General features: G+C 41.0%; 1 protein-coding gene across 4 annotated transcripts in view; it reads right to left on the minus strand.

Moving 5' to 3' along the window:
- tmem68 (transmembrane protein 68) overlaps positions 1-17,028 on the minus strand; it is a 41,419-nt gene that overhangs the window by 14,458 nt on the left and 9,933 nt on the right. For 3 of the 4 annotated variants that reach the window (XM_072363579.1, XM_072363577.1, XM_072363578.1), the window contains exons 4-8: positions 13,609-13,708; positions 11,824-11,991; positions 3,698-3,891; positions 3,554-3,614; positions 608-747 (exon numbers count right to left, since the gene is read on the minus strand). In XM_072363579.1, coding sequence (XP_072219680.1) covers positions 608-747; positions 3,554-3,614; positions 3,698-3,891; positions 11,824-11,991; positions 13,609-13,708 — 663 coding nt within the window. Of the gene's footprint in view, positions 1-607; positions 748-3,553; positions 3,615-3,697; positions 3,892-11,823; positions 11,992-13,474; positions 13,516-13,608; positions 13,709-17,028 lie in introns of those variants that run through there. The other variant, XM_072363580.1, reaches the window with a different exon arrangement.

Below are 17,028 nucleotides of genomic sequence, written 5' to 3' on the forward strand. Positions count from 1 at the left end.
CTCTCTCCAAAGAAGATTGTGATTTTTCTCTGTGTGGAATAAGCTATACTACTATTGGTAGCCTGATCACCTCCAACTACCTTTTCTCAAATACTTTGAAGAAACTCTCCTTTTATGATTCCAAATGTTTTTTTAAGGAGCTTTTTGATAAATATGTTTATATAGGACTGCAGAGTCCTTTCCTGGCCCTGACTTGGTTATTTTACTTAACATTTAACTGGTGTAACGCCAGCCAGGAGAGAGGAACACAACTGAGGATTCTGTCAGGGGGGAAAAGCATACGTCTCAGAAACATTTGTGACCACGATAATGTGGTTAAGCAGAGATATTTCATTCTGATGAGTGAATGTACCGACGAATCACACAGAAAAGAGACCAATTACATAAAAAACCACACCTATGTAAGATAATAGCTGCAATAGTTATTGCAGGATGAAACACACAAAAATCATTACTTCATATTCAAATTACAAGTCATGATTAGATTTCGATTAAATAATTTTGATTATATGAATTTTGCTTTCGGCAGATGTTTGATCATTGTCTCGTGTTTGATCTTTGTCCCTAAGAAAGAAAAAGAAAGAATGAAAGGTCAACGCAAACTCACTCTCTCTGCTAGTTCTGCAGCATTTAAGTCAGGGTCATATGGAATGGGATCACCAAGGAAGGTACGAAATTTCACAGGAAATCCACCATAAACAGGAGCAAAAGGAAGACGAAACCTTTCATACAGCCAGCGGAACAATCCTGGACAAAAAGAGACAAAAAAAGATGAGAATTACCAAAAAAAGTTCAATTGAAAACTCAATGACAACTATGTAAGTCATAATCAGATATACACTAACTGGAATTAGCACAGTTCAATAGAAAAGTCACTATAGGGATGGTGATCATTTCAATTCAATGAGACAAACCAACACAAACTATGCCTATACTGACTGTATGTATAAAAGTCCCTTTTTGTCAGAAGACTCTACCACAGTCTAAAAACTATTATAAGAACATCTGCGATCCACACTTAAGCATGGAGTAATATGTATATCCACTCCTATGAATACTCACTTTTCATTCTGACTCAATCCAACTTCAAAATGAACACAACTGAATTTGTCTTCGTTAGGTGGATTTCTTTTTAAAATTTCATTGAATATGTTAACAGTGCAGTGAGTGTAGAAATTATTTAAAATATAGTGTGTATGGAATGGCCTGTGCTGAGTGACTGTGTCTTCTAAGTGTGTTCCACGAGTGTTAAAAACAAAGGCTGCACACGTTTAAATGCTTCAAAACACACTTCATGCTCACATTTATGCTAATAGTAGTTAATTTAATTAATTTTTTTACAGAAAGGGAAAATGTAGAGATGTCCGATATAAATACATACATAAGTAGGCCATCTTATAGATAAGGAGATTTAACTATTTCAAAGTACAGTATGAGAAGACATTTGAACAATATTTTCCAAAAACCTTTTGATAAAGAGAAGGTTTTTTTTTTTTAATAAATAAATCCACGGTATCAAAACCATTCTGTAAAACAATGTAAATACTCCTCCTAGATACATACATACATATATAGTGTATATATATATATCCATATATGGTCCATCTTCATTCCAACCCTCACCTTCAAGATTTGGGGAGTGACTAAAAGAATGAGATCGTAGATACAAGTGGCTGAAATTACTTTTCCTCTGAGGCTGACTGGGCTCAGCCTTAAAGAAAGGGTGAGGATCTCGAGCACTTGGATGGAGCTTGGACAAGAGCCACTTCTCCTCCACATCCAAAGGAGTTACCAGAGGTGGTTTGGGCATCTGATTAGATAAGCCGCCTCAGATAAGCAGTAGAAAATGCATGTAGAGATGAAAGACAGCCAATCTCAACAAATGTGGTAAATGGTCTACTCTCACATAGTGTTTTTTAACCTTGTTTAGGTTGTACAAAGACCTTTACCATATGTTACTCTTTAAGGAGTTCACATTGATACACTGGCTCCAAAGGGGCAAAATGCAGGACTTTTATTCGCCATTATTTTTATGGTGACTTTGCATACTGAATTTCTGTAAAGAAAGTGTTGTCCTGATGTCCTTTGATGTATCACCTTTGAAAATTTCACTGTACTGATGTGGTATTTCTTACTTCATTTGATGTTATCAGACAAGATCTAAATTATCTTAGTAACACAAATAATGCCATTACTAATAAGATGCAGGTGTAATATTTGCAATGCGAGCAATGTGACACTCAAGTTGGTATGAGTCAGCTCTTCTTGTTGCCATGCTTTATTTAAACCTTACCTTGTTGGTGGCTATTTTTATACTTAGTAAAGTGAAAGCTGTACATATCGTGTGGGCTTTGTATAACTCTTATAACTCTGCATTTATGGCAATTTTTTTTTTTTTTTTTTTTTTTTTTTAAAAATCGGTGCTTTTGAGATATGTTGTGTTGTGTCACCATTTACGTTCTGTTTCATGTCTTGTCTCGTCCTGTTTTATTTTGAAGAATCACTGACCTTCTCCTCTCGTTTCAGGTATCTTGCCCTTCCTCCCGTGTCAAGCGTCTGATTGTCTTCCCTGATTCCCAAGTGTTTTCACCTGTTCCCCTTGGTCCCTCATGTGTTCAAATAGTCTGCGTTTCCCTTGTCTTGTGCCAGTATGTTGTCTCTGTCCATTACCAGCCATCTCCTGAATCACAGTCATAGTCTTGCCTCGAGCCTGCAGTCGAGCGACTCTCCTGCAGAGCGTATTTATTTTATTTATTTTAATTTTTTATATTCAATTTATCCATATTCCTAGTTTATGTATTTATTAAACAACGGTAAGTTTCATAGCTTTGCTTTGTTCCTCCGTCTCTGGAGAGTTATTGATTTGTAACGTTTCATAGTCATCTCCGATTAGCGGAGCTCTACGTTCGGTTAAAATAATGTTTCATAGTTTCTCCTCTAGTGGAGTGTTTTCGTTTTCTTGTAAGATCTGTCACGTCTCCGTTAAAGGAGTGCTTTAAGATTATAGTTTTAGTTTCATAGTGCCTCTGTCTTTTGTTTAAATCCGCCTCATCAGGAGAGCGTGAGTTTATGTTTGCTATTGTCCTTAGCTTTTCTGTTTTCCTCCTGGCGAGAACTTGTTTAACTTTCATAGCTGCACTCATCCTCAGCCATAGTTACTGAAGAGAGCGCTTAGGATCTTCACAGCCTGTTCTTTTGCTCTGTGAGGAGATCCTCATCCTGCCTTGCTGTGCTGTGTTTACAAAAAAAAAACCTCTTTGCTTTTGAACTGACCCTGCATCTGTGTCCTGAGGCCCTGACATATTGATCTTTGACATATCAGTGGATGTTTCTTTGTCTGAGATAGGAAACTTTAAACAAAATTTAACTTAATTTAACTAAATTAAAATTTAATTTAAGGAACATTTAATTTTGAATTTTTTTTTAAAGTTCCTATGATGTCATAACTCAAATATCTTGAATGCATTAGCATCAGAGTGCAGCCTTCATTTTTAAGATGATGTATTTAAGTGACTAAAATACATATGTATGTTATCCAATCTTCTACACTTACTGAGTGTTCCCAGAGATCTGAAGCCTTCCCGAACATTCTGAGTAAACATGGGAATTACTGGCTGAAAGAAATGAGAGACAGAGCAAGATAAATATAGATATATATATATATATATATATATATATATTAACTGAAACAACGCACCACTTGAGAGTCAATGGCAACCTGTGCGAAGCCTCTACGTTTGCCCCACAGAAGAGGGTAGGTCTCGTCACTAAAAAGAGCTTCCCGCACTCCTCCTGGAGAAATTCCGAGCAAGTGACCATTCTTCAGAGCCCGCACACATTCCTCTTGAGGACCATGGATTACACTGAACACCTCCAAAAGCAATTTGAAACCTGAAAGAACAGGAAGGGTTAAGATAAAGCAGGAATATGAGAGGAAAAGACAACAGGTAGGAAAAGCGATCACTTCAAATGAGACAAAAAGATGATCTACACCAGTTACCTAAAACAATGTACTTCATACTGTAGGTATGACAATATGTCAGATAAAACTTTTAACATGAAAAAAGTTTTCAAAAGGTTCTGAGAGAAACTCAATTTCTACTGACAATATGACTGCAGTTGCTTTTAGCTTCATGATCTCAACAGAAAAACTATTTCGTAGCCTCCTCAAAATAAGCAAATTTCAGTGAGCATGTATACTGGCGTTTACTGAAACTAGGCTTTTGCATAGAGTCTCAAATGCTGAAATATCCATTGATGGATTTGGTGCACCGGTCTGCCTGGACTGGGATGCCAGCCTCACTGGCAAATCACAGGGCGGGGGCGTGTGCCTGTATATTAATGAGAATTGGTGCAAAACGGTCACTATCAGAGAAAAACTGTGCACTAAATACATTGAATTGCTGTCCGTGTCCCTGCGTCCCCACCAGATATTCGTCCCTGTTGTGTATATCCACCCGAGAGCCAACAAGGAGGAAGCCTCAGTGTCTATACTTAAGGTGACCAGAAGTTGCAGTCTCTATCTCCCGCTGCTCCTGTCTTTCAACCACTGCTCTTTAAAAAGAACTCAACTTTTTTTTTTTTTTTTTTTTTTTAATAACAATAAGTCACCTGCCCCACCAGGCATAACAAGATTCTGGACCCGTGTTGTGGTTCTGTCAAATGAGCATCTAAGTCCCTCCCCCTTCCTCCATTGGGTGGGGTTGATTATAACTGCAGTTTATGCCAGCTTATCGCTCGGCCCTCAGGAGAGGTAAAATCATCACCAAACAGATCCCCAACTGGACTGATGATTTCAAACTGATCTTAAAGGGTTTCTTTGATAAAACTGATTGGGCCATGTTCAAGGAATCATGCAGCGATATTGATGAGTTGACTGACGTTGTTAGCAGCTATGTGACTTTTTGTGAAGACTGTGTGATTCCAAAAAAGTCCATAAAAATATTTCCTAATAGCAAACCCTAGGTGTCAAACTCTTTGAAAAACTTGTTAAACAAAAAGAGAGAGGCATTCTGAGAGGATGACCTTATGGAGGAGAACCTGCTTAAAAGTGAGATTAAGTATGAAATAAAGAGGGCAAAATTATATTACAAGAAGAAGCTGGAAGGAGAACTTGCCAACAACAGATTGGGCCCTGTTTGGAACGGTTTAAAAACAATTGTTGGTTCAGAGATCAAGCGCAACAAAAAGGTGGCTCTTCCTGGTTTTAATTCTAGTAACCAATTGGCACACAAGTTTTACCTTAGGTTTGACTGCCTTGATTTTAGCAATGAGATTTTAAATGTGAAGAACAAACTTTTCTGTTCTGGTCATACTCCTTTTGATGTTCCAAATCTTTTAAATACTCTAAAGTTGGAAAAAGCCCAGGTCCTGATAATATAAGTGGTCAACTGCTCTCCTCCTGTGCAGAACAGTTCGCTCTCATCCATCCATCCATCTTCTATACCGTCAATCGGGTAGCGGGTGGGCTGGAGCCTATCCCAGCAGTCATCGGGCGAAAGCCGGGGTACACCCTGGACAGGTCGCCAGTCCATCACAGGGCCACATAGAGACAAACAAACATGCATGCTCACACTCACTCCTAAGGACAATTTAGAGTCACCAATTAACCTGACATGCATGTTTTTGGATGGTGGGAGGAAGCCGGAGTACCCGGAGAGAACCCACGCATACACGGGGAGAACATGCAAACTCCACACAGAAAGGCCCTAGGCAGGGATCAAACCTGGAACCCTCTTGCTGTGAGGTGACGGTGCTAACCACCACACCACCGTGCAGTTAGCTCTCATTTTTTTTGTTATTTCTTCCAGCTGTCATTTAACCAACAGAAGGGGCCAAGGTGCTGGAAGCAGTCCATAGTGATACTTGTGGCTAAGACCAACCACCCTAAAGCTTTTAATGATTTTAGACCTGTGGCACTGACTTCCCTTGTCATGAAATCCTTTGCAAAAATGATGAGAGATCTTCTTATGAACTGCTTTGTATGGGCTGCTACTGATGTTATTTCAGCACACTCTATCCCTCCCTCTTAGACTTTTAATCATATGTCTTTTCTTTTTTACTTGCTGCAACACTAATTTCCCTACGGGAACACAAATAAAGTTGAATCTGAATCTGAAACTAAAAGCAGCTCTCAAGTCTAACAATAATTAAAGCTGCAAGCAGCGATGATTGGGCTCGAGTATGTGCACCTCAGGGAAGGCGCTGGATGCCGGGCAACGTGCAACTCACAGCATAGCTGTCCATCAAGTGTGGACGTGTGTGCCAAGTTTCATGACCTTGCAATGATGATATGGCTTTCAACCCACAAACACCATTGCACAACATTCACTGCCATGCCACAACCTTCAGACTTTGGAAAAGATGCACAATTTTGAATCCCCCATGGTTGAAGAGTAATCTGACCAAGTATGAAACCGTTACCGAAACATCTGTAGGAGGACTTCGATCATATGCGAGGTGTGGAAACAAAGTGTAGTTTCAAGCAGGTGGGTGGCGCTATAGGTAAGTGTCAGTATGCGCATATGTACGCGGTCAGGGCAGAGTCCCGGGCAAGCCTATGAAGTTTGGTGAAGATCGGACAATGTATGCACAAGTTATAAGTGACTTTGTGTTTTGTTGCGAGCAGTAGAGACTCCTCGAAGACACCCTTCAGACTTTGGAAAAGTTGATCACAAATTTTAATCCCCCATGGCAGAAGAGTAACCCTGAGTAACCCAAGTTTGAAGCCGTTAGCATTAAATTTGTAAGAGGAGTTCGATCATGTGCGAGGTGTGGAAACATTTTCCATTCAAAATGGCCGACTTCTTGTGGACCTTGCACCATGACGTCAAGAGGATTTTTTGTGTGCCCGGGCATGACGAAGGCATGTACCAAATTTCATCCACCAACGCAAAACTAACCCCAATGGCAGGGGTATCTAGTAAATTTCTAGGGGGCACTACAGAGTAATTTTGAAGAAACTCCACTAAAACATAAAGGCCACCATGCCTGACACACCTGGCAAAATTGGTGAGTTTTGGCGCACGGGAAACCAACGAAAAGTGTGAAAAATGTGGAAAGCAGGGACCTTCCCAGGTTATGCTTGACCTGGGAGGAGAACTGCTGACTCGAACTGAGGATATTGTCGTACGGTGGAAGGAGCACTTTGAGGATTGCTTCAATGCGGCTGGCATGTCCTCCATTGAGGAAGCAGAGTCTGAGAACTTAGAGGAACGCTTGTCCTCAAAAAACTTCCTGGTGGCAAAGCGGGATCGTCTTGGCTGACATGCCTCTTCAATGTTGCACAGAGGTTTGGGTCAACGTCAATGTCAATGGAGTGGAAGGCGGAGGTGGTGGTTCCCATTTTTAAGAAAGGGACTGGAGAGTGTGTTTCAACTACAGGGGGATCACACTACTCTGCCTCCCCAGAGGGGATCATGGGAGATTGATAATCCAGTCTACATGTGTTTTGTAGACTTGGAAAAGGCTTACGACCATTTTCACTGAGGGATTGTTTGCAGGGTGCTGTGGGAGTATGGGGTACTCATCAGGTCCCTGTATAACGAAAGCCAGAGCTGTGTCCGAATGCTTGGCCCTAAGTCGAATTTTTGTTTACAGTGCATGCCAGAACTGCTGCTTGTCAGCGATCCTGTTTGTGATTTTCATGGACAGGATCTCAAGGTGTAGTTGTGGAGAGGATGGCTTCTGGTTTGGGAACTTCAGGATCGCATCTCTGCTTTTTGTGGCTGATGTGGTTCTGTTGGCTTCTTCAAGCCAAGACCTTTAGCACACACTGGAGTGGTTCATAGCTGAGTGTGAAGCGGCCGGGATGAGGACCAGCTCTTGCAAATCTGAAGCCATGTTTCTCAACTGGAAAAAGGTGGCATGCTTTCTCCGGGTTGAGGATGACTCGTTGCCTCAGGCGGAGAAGTTTAAGTATCTGGATATCCTGATCATGAGTGATGTCAGGTTAGAGCAAGAGATTGACTGACAGATCGTGGCTTTGTCAGTGATAATGAGGGCGCTGCTCCAGTCCATCGTGGTAAAGTAGGAGCTGAGCCGGAAGGCAAAGCTTTACGATTTATCTGTCCATCTTTGTTCCAACCTTCACCTACAGTCATGAAATCTGGATAGTAACCGAAAGAACAAGATCGTGGATACAAGCAGCTGAAATGGGTTTCCTTCGGAGTGTGGCTGAGCTCAACCATAGAGATAGGGTGAGGAGCTCAGCCATTCAGAGGGAACTCAAGGTAGATCCGCTGGTCCTCTGCATCGAAAGGAGCCAGGTGAGGTGGTTTGGGCATCTGGCTAGGATGCCTTGTGGTCCAGCAGGTCCTACTGGGGGACTCCAGGGCAGATCCAGGACTTGCTGAAGGGATTATATTTTATATGTCCCTTCTGGCCTGAGAATGCTAAGGGATCCCGCAGGAGGAGCTTGAGTGTGTCGCTGTGGAGAGGGATATCTGGGCTTCTGTCCTGGACCAGTTGCCTCCGTGACCCAACCTCGGATAAACGGACGGACGGACGGACGGATGGATGGATGGATGCATGCATGCCGGGGTGGAAAAAAGAGCAACTGTGAGTGATAGGGTTACGAGACTGCCATACATCTTCAATACCATGTGTTTCAAGGTACACAAGAAAAAATGGACCAGACTCAGTGAATAATTCCCAATAATCCCTATATAGACCAGTGAGCAGTGCTGACCAACATGTCATTGGGGTCATCAGATGGTAACCTCCTTTCATCAGTGTTTCATCTGGTTGGGCCCACGACACCCCCAGGAGGCTAGACAGTGGTCACTGGCGTCCCAGAGTCACTCCCCTATTCCCAGCCATCACTGCTCCTCACAGCACAACAACCATCTTCTTTTCTTTTTCCCACAACCACAAGCTACCCCAGCCTCCCACCAACTGCACACCAGTCATAGCAGGATGGGGATACAAACCCTGGTTCGGGTAGGGTGTAGAAATAGAAGAGGTAAAGAAAAGTAGGAATGGGATTCAAACCCTGCTTAGGGGGTAATGAAAGTATAGATGGTGCGAGAGGTGGAGGCAGGACCAGACATACTAGCAGATTAAGCAGACAAACTCACCTAAACAGTCCTACAATCATTAAAAATGCCATCAAAAATAAGGCCATACAGGCCAACTCACCTAAAATGGCTGCCTGGTTTCAAAAGGCTCACATGGGCCACATCCTCCTTAAATACCCTGGATTTCTTCATTGTTCTTCCAAGAGTCTGTTTACTCTAAGTGCTCCCCCTGCTGGGCCCCCAGCTACTATTGCTTCTTCTAATCCAAATCCTAGACTAGACTTTACTGCCTCATCTGACACTTCCATCACTAATTTCCTCACACTCAGTCCACTTACACCCAACTCCCTCAACAATGAGACAACAGACTTTGCAACAAATCCTCTACATCCTACTTCCACTGGACAGATCCTAACTTTCCATCCTTGCTACTCTGCTTCTGCCCCTAACTATACAGACCTAAGCTTTTTCCTTTCATATGCTTCTGCTATTAATTCCTCCCAAGGAACAGTCTGCTCTATGAAATAGACTCTCATTCTACTCCACAAGACTATATCAGGCCTTAGTTTTGTAGAGACTATTTCTTGGGGAACAACAAGCTTTCCTCCTAAATCTACCTGCATTTCCCAATCACAAGCATCCTCTAAGCTGCCTTGCCTCCTTATTATTAACTTTCTCCCCCTCTTGAACAAACTGAATTGCCACTCTCTTCACCTTAGACCCTCCTAAATTTACCTGCCTTTGTTTATCTTCAATACCTGTGGGTTCTGTGCTTGGTCCGATTCTTTTTACTTTATACATGCTTTCATTAGGTAACATTATTAGACAGCATATGGCATAAATTTCCATTGAAATCAGCTGAACATCCTGTCTCAGGGTGATGCGGAGAAACTAGCCCATGCATTTGTTACTTCAAGATTGGACTACTGTAATTCTTTAATATTGGGCTGTCCCACATATTCTCTGAAAAGCCTCCAGCTGATCCAAAATGCCAGAGTTCTGATCAGATCTAACAGCAGAAATCATGTTACTCCAGTTTTAGCTTCTCTTCATTGGCTCCCTGTTAAATTCAGAATAGAATTTAAGATTCTTCTCCTCACATATAAAGCTCTTAATGACCGACCTCCATCATATCTTAAAGATCTCATTGTAAGATATTTTCCTAACAGAGCACTTCGCTCCCAAACTGCAGGTTTACTTGTTGTTCCCAGAGTTTCTAAAAGTAGAATGGGAGGTAGAGCCTTCAGTTATCAGGCCCCTCTCTTGTGGAATAAGCTGCCAGTAAATGTCCGGGAAGCAGACACCCTTTCCACTTTTAAGATTAGGCTTAAAACTTAGTTAGGGATGACTCAGGTGATCCTGAAACATCCCACTTTGCTCTCTTTTTCCTCTGTTTAATTTCTCAATTGATTTTATGTACATGTGACATTATTGTGGTTATTAACTTGTGTTTCCCTGTTCCAACAGGTATCCTTTGAATGGTGTTATGGTGTTTTTCCCTCTTTTCTGTCTTCTCAAACCCCAGCTGGTCGAGGCTGATGGTCACCCTTCCTGAGTCTGGTTCTGCCAGAGGTTTCTTCCTGTTAAAAGGGAGTCGTTCCTTTCCACAGTCGCTACAGGCACGCTCAGGACGGGAGATTGGACTGAAGACACGTTTCGGTGCAATCTGTTGGTTTCCTTAGCTAGAATATTGTTCTTAAATTGGCTCTATATGAATGAATTGGATTATTTTTAAATTAATTAATTGGATTTAATTGGATTATGATTACAATGAATTGAATTCCAATTGGCTTGAATTGGACTATGTTATTTAAGTGTCTTGAGATGACAATTGTTGTAATAATTTGGTGCAATATGAATAAAAAAATTAATTGGGAAAGCAGACATGGGACTCAGCTCGTGACTTGAGGAGCTGTAGCATTTGTTCCCGTACTTTGCAGCCTAAACTGTACATTCGCTGCCAGGCAGACTGTCTGTCACTGCTAACCTTCGCTGATCCGAGCACATGCGCAGTTCTAAGCAGGACATGCACGCATACTTCATTACTATGTGACTCCCTCCCACACACAGTTACTCCACTAGCCCTCACAGAAAGCACTCACTCTGAAAGGGCCCATTCCATTCTCGTAATGCTTATAAGTATCAGAAAAGTCTCAAGCAAACATAAAAAACGTGCAAATTTCTGATATTTCCATATCCTCACAATCCTTTCCTTTGATCATGAAAATGAATAACGACGCAATAACAGCAAAAATAACAGAAAGAGTGAGCAGCCCTGTCAATAACTTAATACCTCCAGAGGAAATAAAAGTTATTCTAATAATGTGTCTATTTTAATGCCAATGTGAATGTTGTAGTAAAAGTATAAAAGCAGGTCAAATATCTACTATGGGCAGTCTCTTTGTTGAAATGTTGCGAGACTTATAATGTAGATGTATGTCTGTATATCATATAGAAACAGAAGAAGATCATACCATATCCAGTCTTTCTGTTTATTAACATTAACCCTTTTATATCCTGCACCACAATTTGGTAGAGCAAATCTCACAAATACTGTATCTTATCAAATATCTTATCAAGTTTGTAAAAGAAAACCTGCATGAGACATCGCTAGGTATAGGTATGTAATGCTAACAATTCAAGTTTAAATTTTTTTAAATTTATTTAAACTTGCAGCCTATGTATTTGAGCAAAAGATAGTACTGAAATAAGACAGCACAGCATATACTGCATATATTGCAAAACAATCAGTACAAACTGTAGTGTGTCTTCTAGTGATTGTGCATGTGTTAAACAGTGCAGGTACCAGGGATCTTGAAGATGAAGTGGTCAGCTACAGAGTGGCAGGTACGTCCTTTCTGGATAATAACATTGGCCAGGAAGTAGTAGTAGTCAATTGGAATGGCTCCATGATAGTACACTATCAGGGCTGGTCCTTTGTTAGGGATCTTCTCCATTCCATGGATTTCATATCCTGGCACACAGGTCAGAGTACATGAGGCATTAATCTATGAGATACTAAACATGCTGGTGCATGCAATGTTTTGCTTGTTTGGGGAAAACATTGCTTCCTTTCACCATAACACAACTGCTGCTGTAAAACAGCTCACATCATCCTATATGAACCATTGCACACTGATAAAGTTAAAACTTAACCTTCATGTTTGAGGTTCAATAACAATATCAATGATAAATGTCAAAAGCCCACCCCAATAATAGACAATAAAATGTCAAACAGTCTCATATGTAAAACCAATCAGTCATACCATTATGACCACTGATAGGTTAAGGGAAATCATTAATTATCTTGTTACAGAGGCACCTGGTAGTGGGTGGCACTCAAAAGGCAGCAAGTGAACATTCTGTCTTTGAAGTTGATGAGTTGGATGCAAAAAAAAAAGGTAATTTTGATCGCTGTGTCACAGTATCTTATGAGACGTTCCTGGTCTGAAATGGTCAGGACCTTTTAAAAGTGGTCCAAGGTAGAAAAAAAACGGTAAACGGGTGACAGGGTAAAAAGGACACTGATGGATGTGAAAAGCGAAGAACAGATCAGTTAGGGTGCTAATGCTAACCCATGTCTACTGCAATGGGTGTGTAAGGATAATGTCACGATCGTGCTTGGCTGTGTTGTTTAGCTGTGGTTTCTGAGTCTTAGGTGGGGCTGTGCAGGTTTCCTGGGAGCCCAGGGCGGACTCTGGATTGCTCCTGCTTCCACACCTGTTCCTCATCAGGACCCTCTTTTTGGAGCTACAGGAGCAACCAGTCTTCGCCAGATTGTCTCACCACTCTAGTGGAACCTCAGTAATCATCTCCCTCCTTTCTCAGAGTTCCACATCAACATGGATCCTCCCTTTCGACTTTCAACACCCACTACTTGTAAATAAACTCTGTCTAACTCTGATTCTCCCTGAGTCTTGTGTCTGCTCTTGGATTCGTTTTTGTGAGGTAGCTGGACACCTAGCCGTGACAGATAAGAACTGGACACTTGAGAAATATAAGGAGGTGGTTGATAAATCTTTTCTTTTACACCATGTGTTGCCTTCCTGAGAAAGACATGGCAACAGCATGCATTCAGGAACAAGGGAAGCCAGCAGGGGTAGTGCAACATTTTGGTAACTATTCCGCTTGTAAATTTGGTCCAATCAATATATGTAGATATTATTTTGACAAGTATTATTTATCTAAACTTACCAAGAACTCCCCTTCAAGAAAAAGATATTTCCTGATGGCAGAAGCCTCTTTCAGCAGGATAATGTGTTCTGCCATACAATAAAAATGGGATGATGATGGTTTTAGGAACACAGGTTTGGGGTGTTGACTTAGCCTCAAATTCTTAAAATCTCAAACCAATTGAGTGTTTGTGGGAAGTGTTGGAAAACCAAGTCTGAAACATGCAGGTCCAACCTCGTAACATACAGGACTAAAAGGATCTGCAACCAGATATCAAAGCATACCTTCAGAAGTCTAGTGGTGTCCATGCCTTGATGGGTCAGGGCTGTTTTGACAGAAAAAGGGGGACCTACTCAGTATGAGATGGGTTGTCATAATGTTATGACTGATCGGAGTATGAGGGATTATGCAATCTTACCATGCCATATGGCTCCATGTCCATCCCACAGAGTAGCCAATGTCTTCCTGGCTCCATCCCACAGGTTGTTGCAGTATGCTTCCCTCAGCTGATTTTTCCTCTAATCGCAGAAAGCATTAAACAAGCTAAATATTGGGTCACACTTCAATTTTTGTCCAAAACTCAAATGCTAAACATTTCTGTATGAATCACAAATGGGCATGATTAATACACATGTAATATATAATGGTAAAAGAGACATTTAGATCATGAAAAATAGCATAACTATAATGTAAGCATCATCATTTACAAATAAGCAAAACATATATGATATGCATGTTTGGCAGACTTACTAATTGTGTACACAACTTGATGTAACCAGCCTTTAAAATGTGCTCACTTCTGGCCAAATCCATACTTTCGTACCACTCTTGGTTGTACCTCATCTGCATTTCTTTCACTAAGTCATCAGCAGTGTTAAAATCTACGCATAGAACACTTGGCACTCGTCTCTTGAAGTGCCTTCTTTGACCTGGTCATGTGTCCGTAATGTTTGGAGTCTTATGTTCTGCATTTTTTGTCATGTTCTGTGTTTTTGCCTCAGTCTTTCTCCTGCCCTGCCATCAGCTTCACTCCCTTCACCTGAATTCATTGTCATCAGCTGCACTCACTCACCAATCAACCTACTCAGTATTTAGTCTCCCAGTTGGTTCATGTTCATTCTCAGATCCTCACCGTCATTCATGTCGTATCTGGTTGGTCCTTGTTCATGTCAGGTTTAGTCGAAGTTATAGTAAGGTTTTTTGTTTGTTCCTTAAGTTTTGTTTTGTCAGTTTAGGTTTTTGGTATTCCGGCTCAGCCGTGGTTTTGTTAAAGACTTCGGAATAAATCAAGTTTTCATGAATATGTCTGCATTCAGTTCCTCTCTCATCACGTCCACACCACACTTTGTGACAGACTTATGCAATTTGTTAAAAATTAGAAAATAAAAAGATCCAGAAAAAGTAGTTTTTTACAGTAATTCTTTATTTGTGCCGATATGTGTTTCGTTTTTCTCAAAACATGCTGCTGTGCATTATGACTAAACATATCTATGTTGGTCTGGTCTGTCCAAAGGACATTGTTTCAGTCTTTCAAACAAGTTACTGGGCTCATTTTGTCAGAATGATTGGTTTAGTATTTGTACTGTTTGTACATTAAAGTTGGGATAAGGCAAGGGATGGGGACTCTCCTACATGAAGGCATGTTTTTGATTTGTAATCTGTAGTGAACTGAGTGTGGAATAAATAGATCCTGCACCGAGAGACGCACTAAAAATGTATTTGTTGGATTATTTACTCAGACCTGTCCACAAGTTTATACAGATGGCCATAGACTCCAGTGGCCAGGAAACAACAAAACTCACTACTCTTAAACTGGCAGTTGTAGAAGAAGAAGTTGATGAAATGGATCATTCTAACATGGAAATACATTGTCATCTAGTGGTCAAAATCAGTGAGCATTAGTCTAAATGAATGATTAATTGACTAGTACTTTTCACTTAGTTAGTAATCTGTTTTTATGTCATCATATATGTTTCTTCAGTTTTGATATGACAAGATAATGTACATGATTTTTTTTCATCTATATACCTTCCTTTACAGGAATTTGGTACAACCTAAATTTAGGATGTGTATCATTTGCTATATTTTGATGATATCTACATTTGAAACATGATAAATTTACTCGACAGATTTACATACACACAAAACTGTTCATTTAATGTAATACTGTTCCTATTATCTATTTTAACACCATAGCTATAATCGTGACAATGGCTGCCGGTATTGTTCTTTGGATTGTGAGTATATTTTACGGACATCTGAATCAAGTTGTGTTTCTAGAAAAAAAAAATGGAAAAACAGGTGTCATTTACTTTAATTCAGTTTATCACTTGGGAAAATATTGAGCTGAAGCATTGTGTTTCTCAGACAAAAGTAATAAAACTTCAATCATTCCTATTGGCTGAAACTGGAGGAACTACGTACACCCCGCATCCAGCCATAATGAGATCAAAACTGCCCAGAGCTCAGTTCTGAAGGAAAATTAAATTACCTTGTAAAACCATGAACACAGTGGCCTCCTCGCTCTCCATATTAGCTTCTTGGTGGTGTTGTTTTCTTCTCTCCTTACTTTTCTCGGGTTTTGTTTTGTTGTTGTTTGTGGCACTAAAGTAACACGTCTGTCGCAGACGGTTGCGTCACATCAGTCCCTGACTCATGTGCAAATGTAAAATAAAACAGTTCCCCTAGGGAATGGCAGTTCTTATCACGAAATTTGAGGCAGACAGTTCTTAGAACTGCGTTCTTAGAACGTTTCTGTCCGAATGTGGCTAATGCAGAGTAGTAAGGCACCTGGCCCAGATGGCTACCCGATGGAGTTATTTCAAAATTCTTGAAACAACTATCTACCCTTTGTTTCTACCCTTCACTGCCATGAACACTGACTGAAGCAGTAATAGTCCTTCTGCCGAAGCCGGGTAATTCAAAGTAAACACAAGAAATCTGTGCTACAAAAGAAAATGGACCCAGTGAATAATTCCCTAAATTCAACAATTAATCTTCTAATACTGGCTCAGGACCTAATGAAGAACCTCATGATCCCTATAATCCCTGTATAGACCAGTGAGCAGTGCTGACCAACATGTCATTGGAGTCATCAGGTGGGAATCTCTTTTAATCAGTATGTCTTGTTGGGCCCACGACACCTCCAGGAGGCTAGACAGTGATGACTGGCGTCCCAGAGTCACTCCTCTACTGCCAGCCAACACTGCACCTCACACCACAACAACCATCTTTTCTTCCACAACCACAAGCTACCCCAGCCTCTCACTAACTGCACATCAGTCATAGCGGGGTGAGGATACAAACCCTGGTTCGGGTAGGGGGTAATGAAAGTATAGAGGGTGCCAGAGATGGAGGCAGGACAAGGCACACTAGCAGATTCAGAAGACAAACTCACCTAAACAGTCCTACAGTCTCTAAAAATGCCTGTAAATACAAGGCCATACAGGCCAACTCACCTAAAATGGCCACCTGGTTTCAAAAGGCTCACATGGGCCACACCCTCCACTTAAATACAGCCTGGATCTCTTTACCCTAAGTGCTCCCCCTGCTGGGCCCCCAGCTACTATTGCTTCTTCTAATCCAAATCCACTGACTGGACTTTACTGCCTCATTTGACATTTCCTTCACTATTTTCCTCACATTCAGTCCACTTAAACCAACTCCCTCAACAATGAAACAACAGACTATGCAACAAATCCTCTACATCTTACTTCCACTGGACATATTCTAACTTTCCATCCTTGCTACGCTGCTTCTGCTTAACTCTACATACCTAAGCTTTTTCCTTTCATATGCTTCATACCTGAACATAACGAGTCTCCATTTACCCAGAGTT

This window comes from Leuresthes tenuis, unplaced genomic scaffold, assembly GCF_036924035.1.
Source record: "Leuresthes tenuis unplaced genomic scaffold, fLeuTen1.0.hap1 SCAF_14, whole genome shotgun sequence".
Classification (NCBI taxonomy): Eukaryota; Metazoa; Chordata; class Actinopteri; order Atheriniformes; family Atherinopsidae; genus Leuresthes; species Leuresthes tenuis.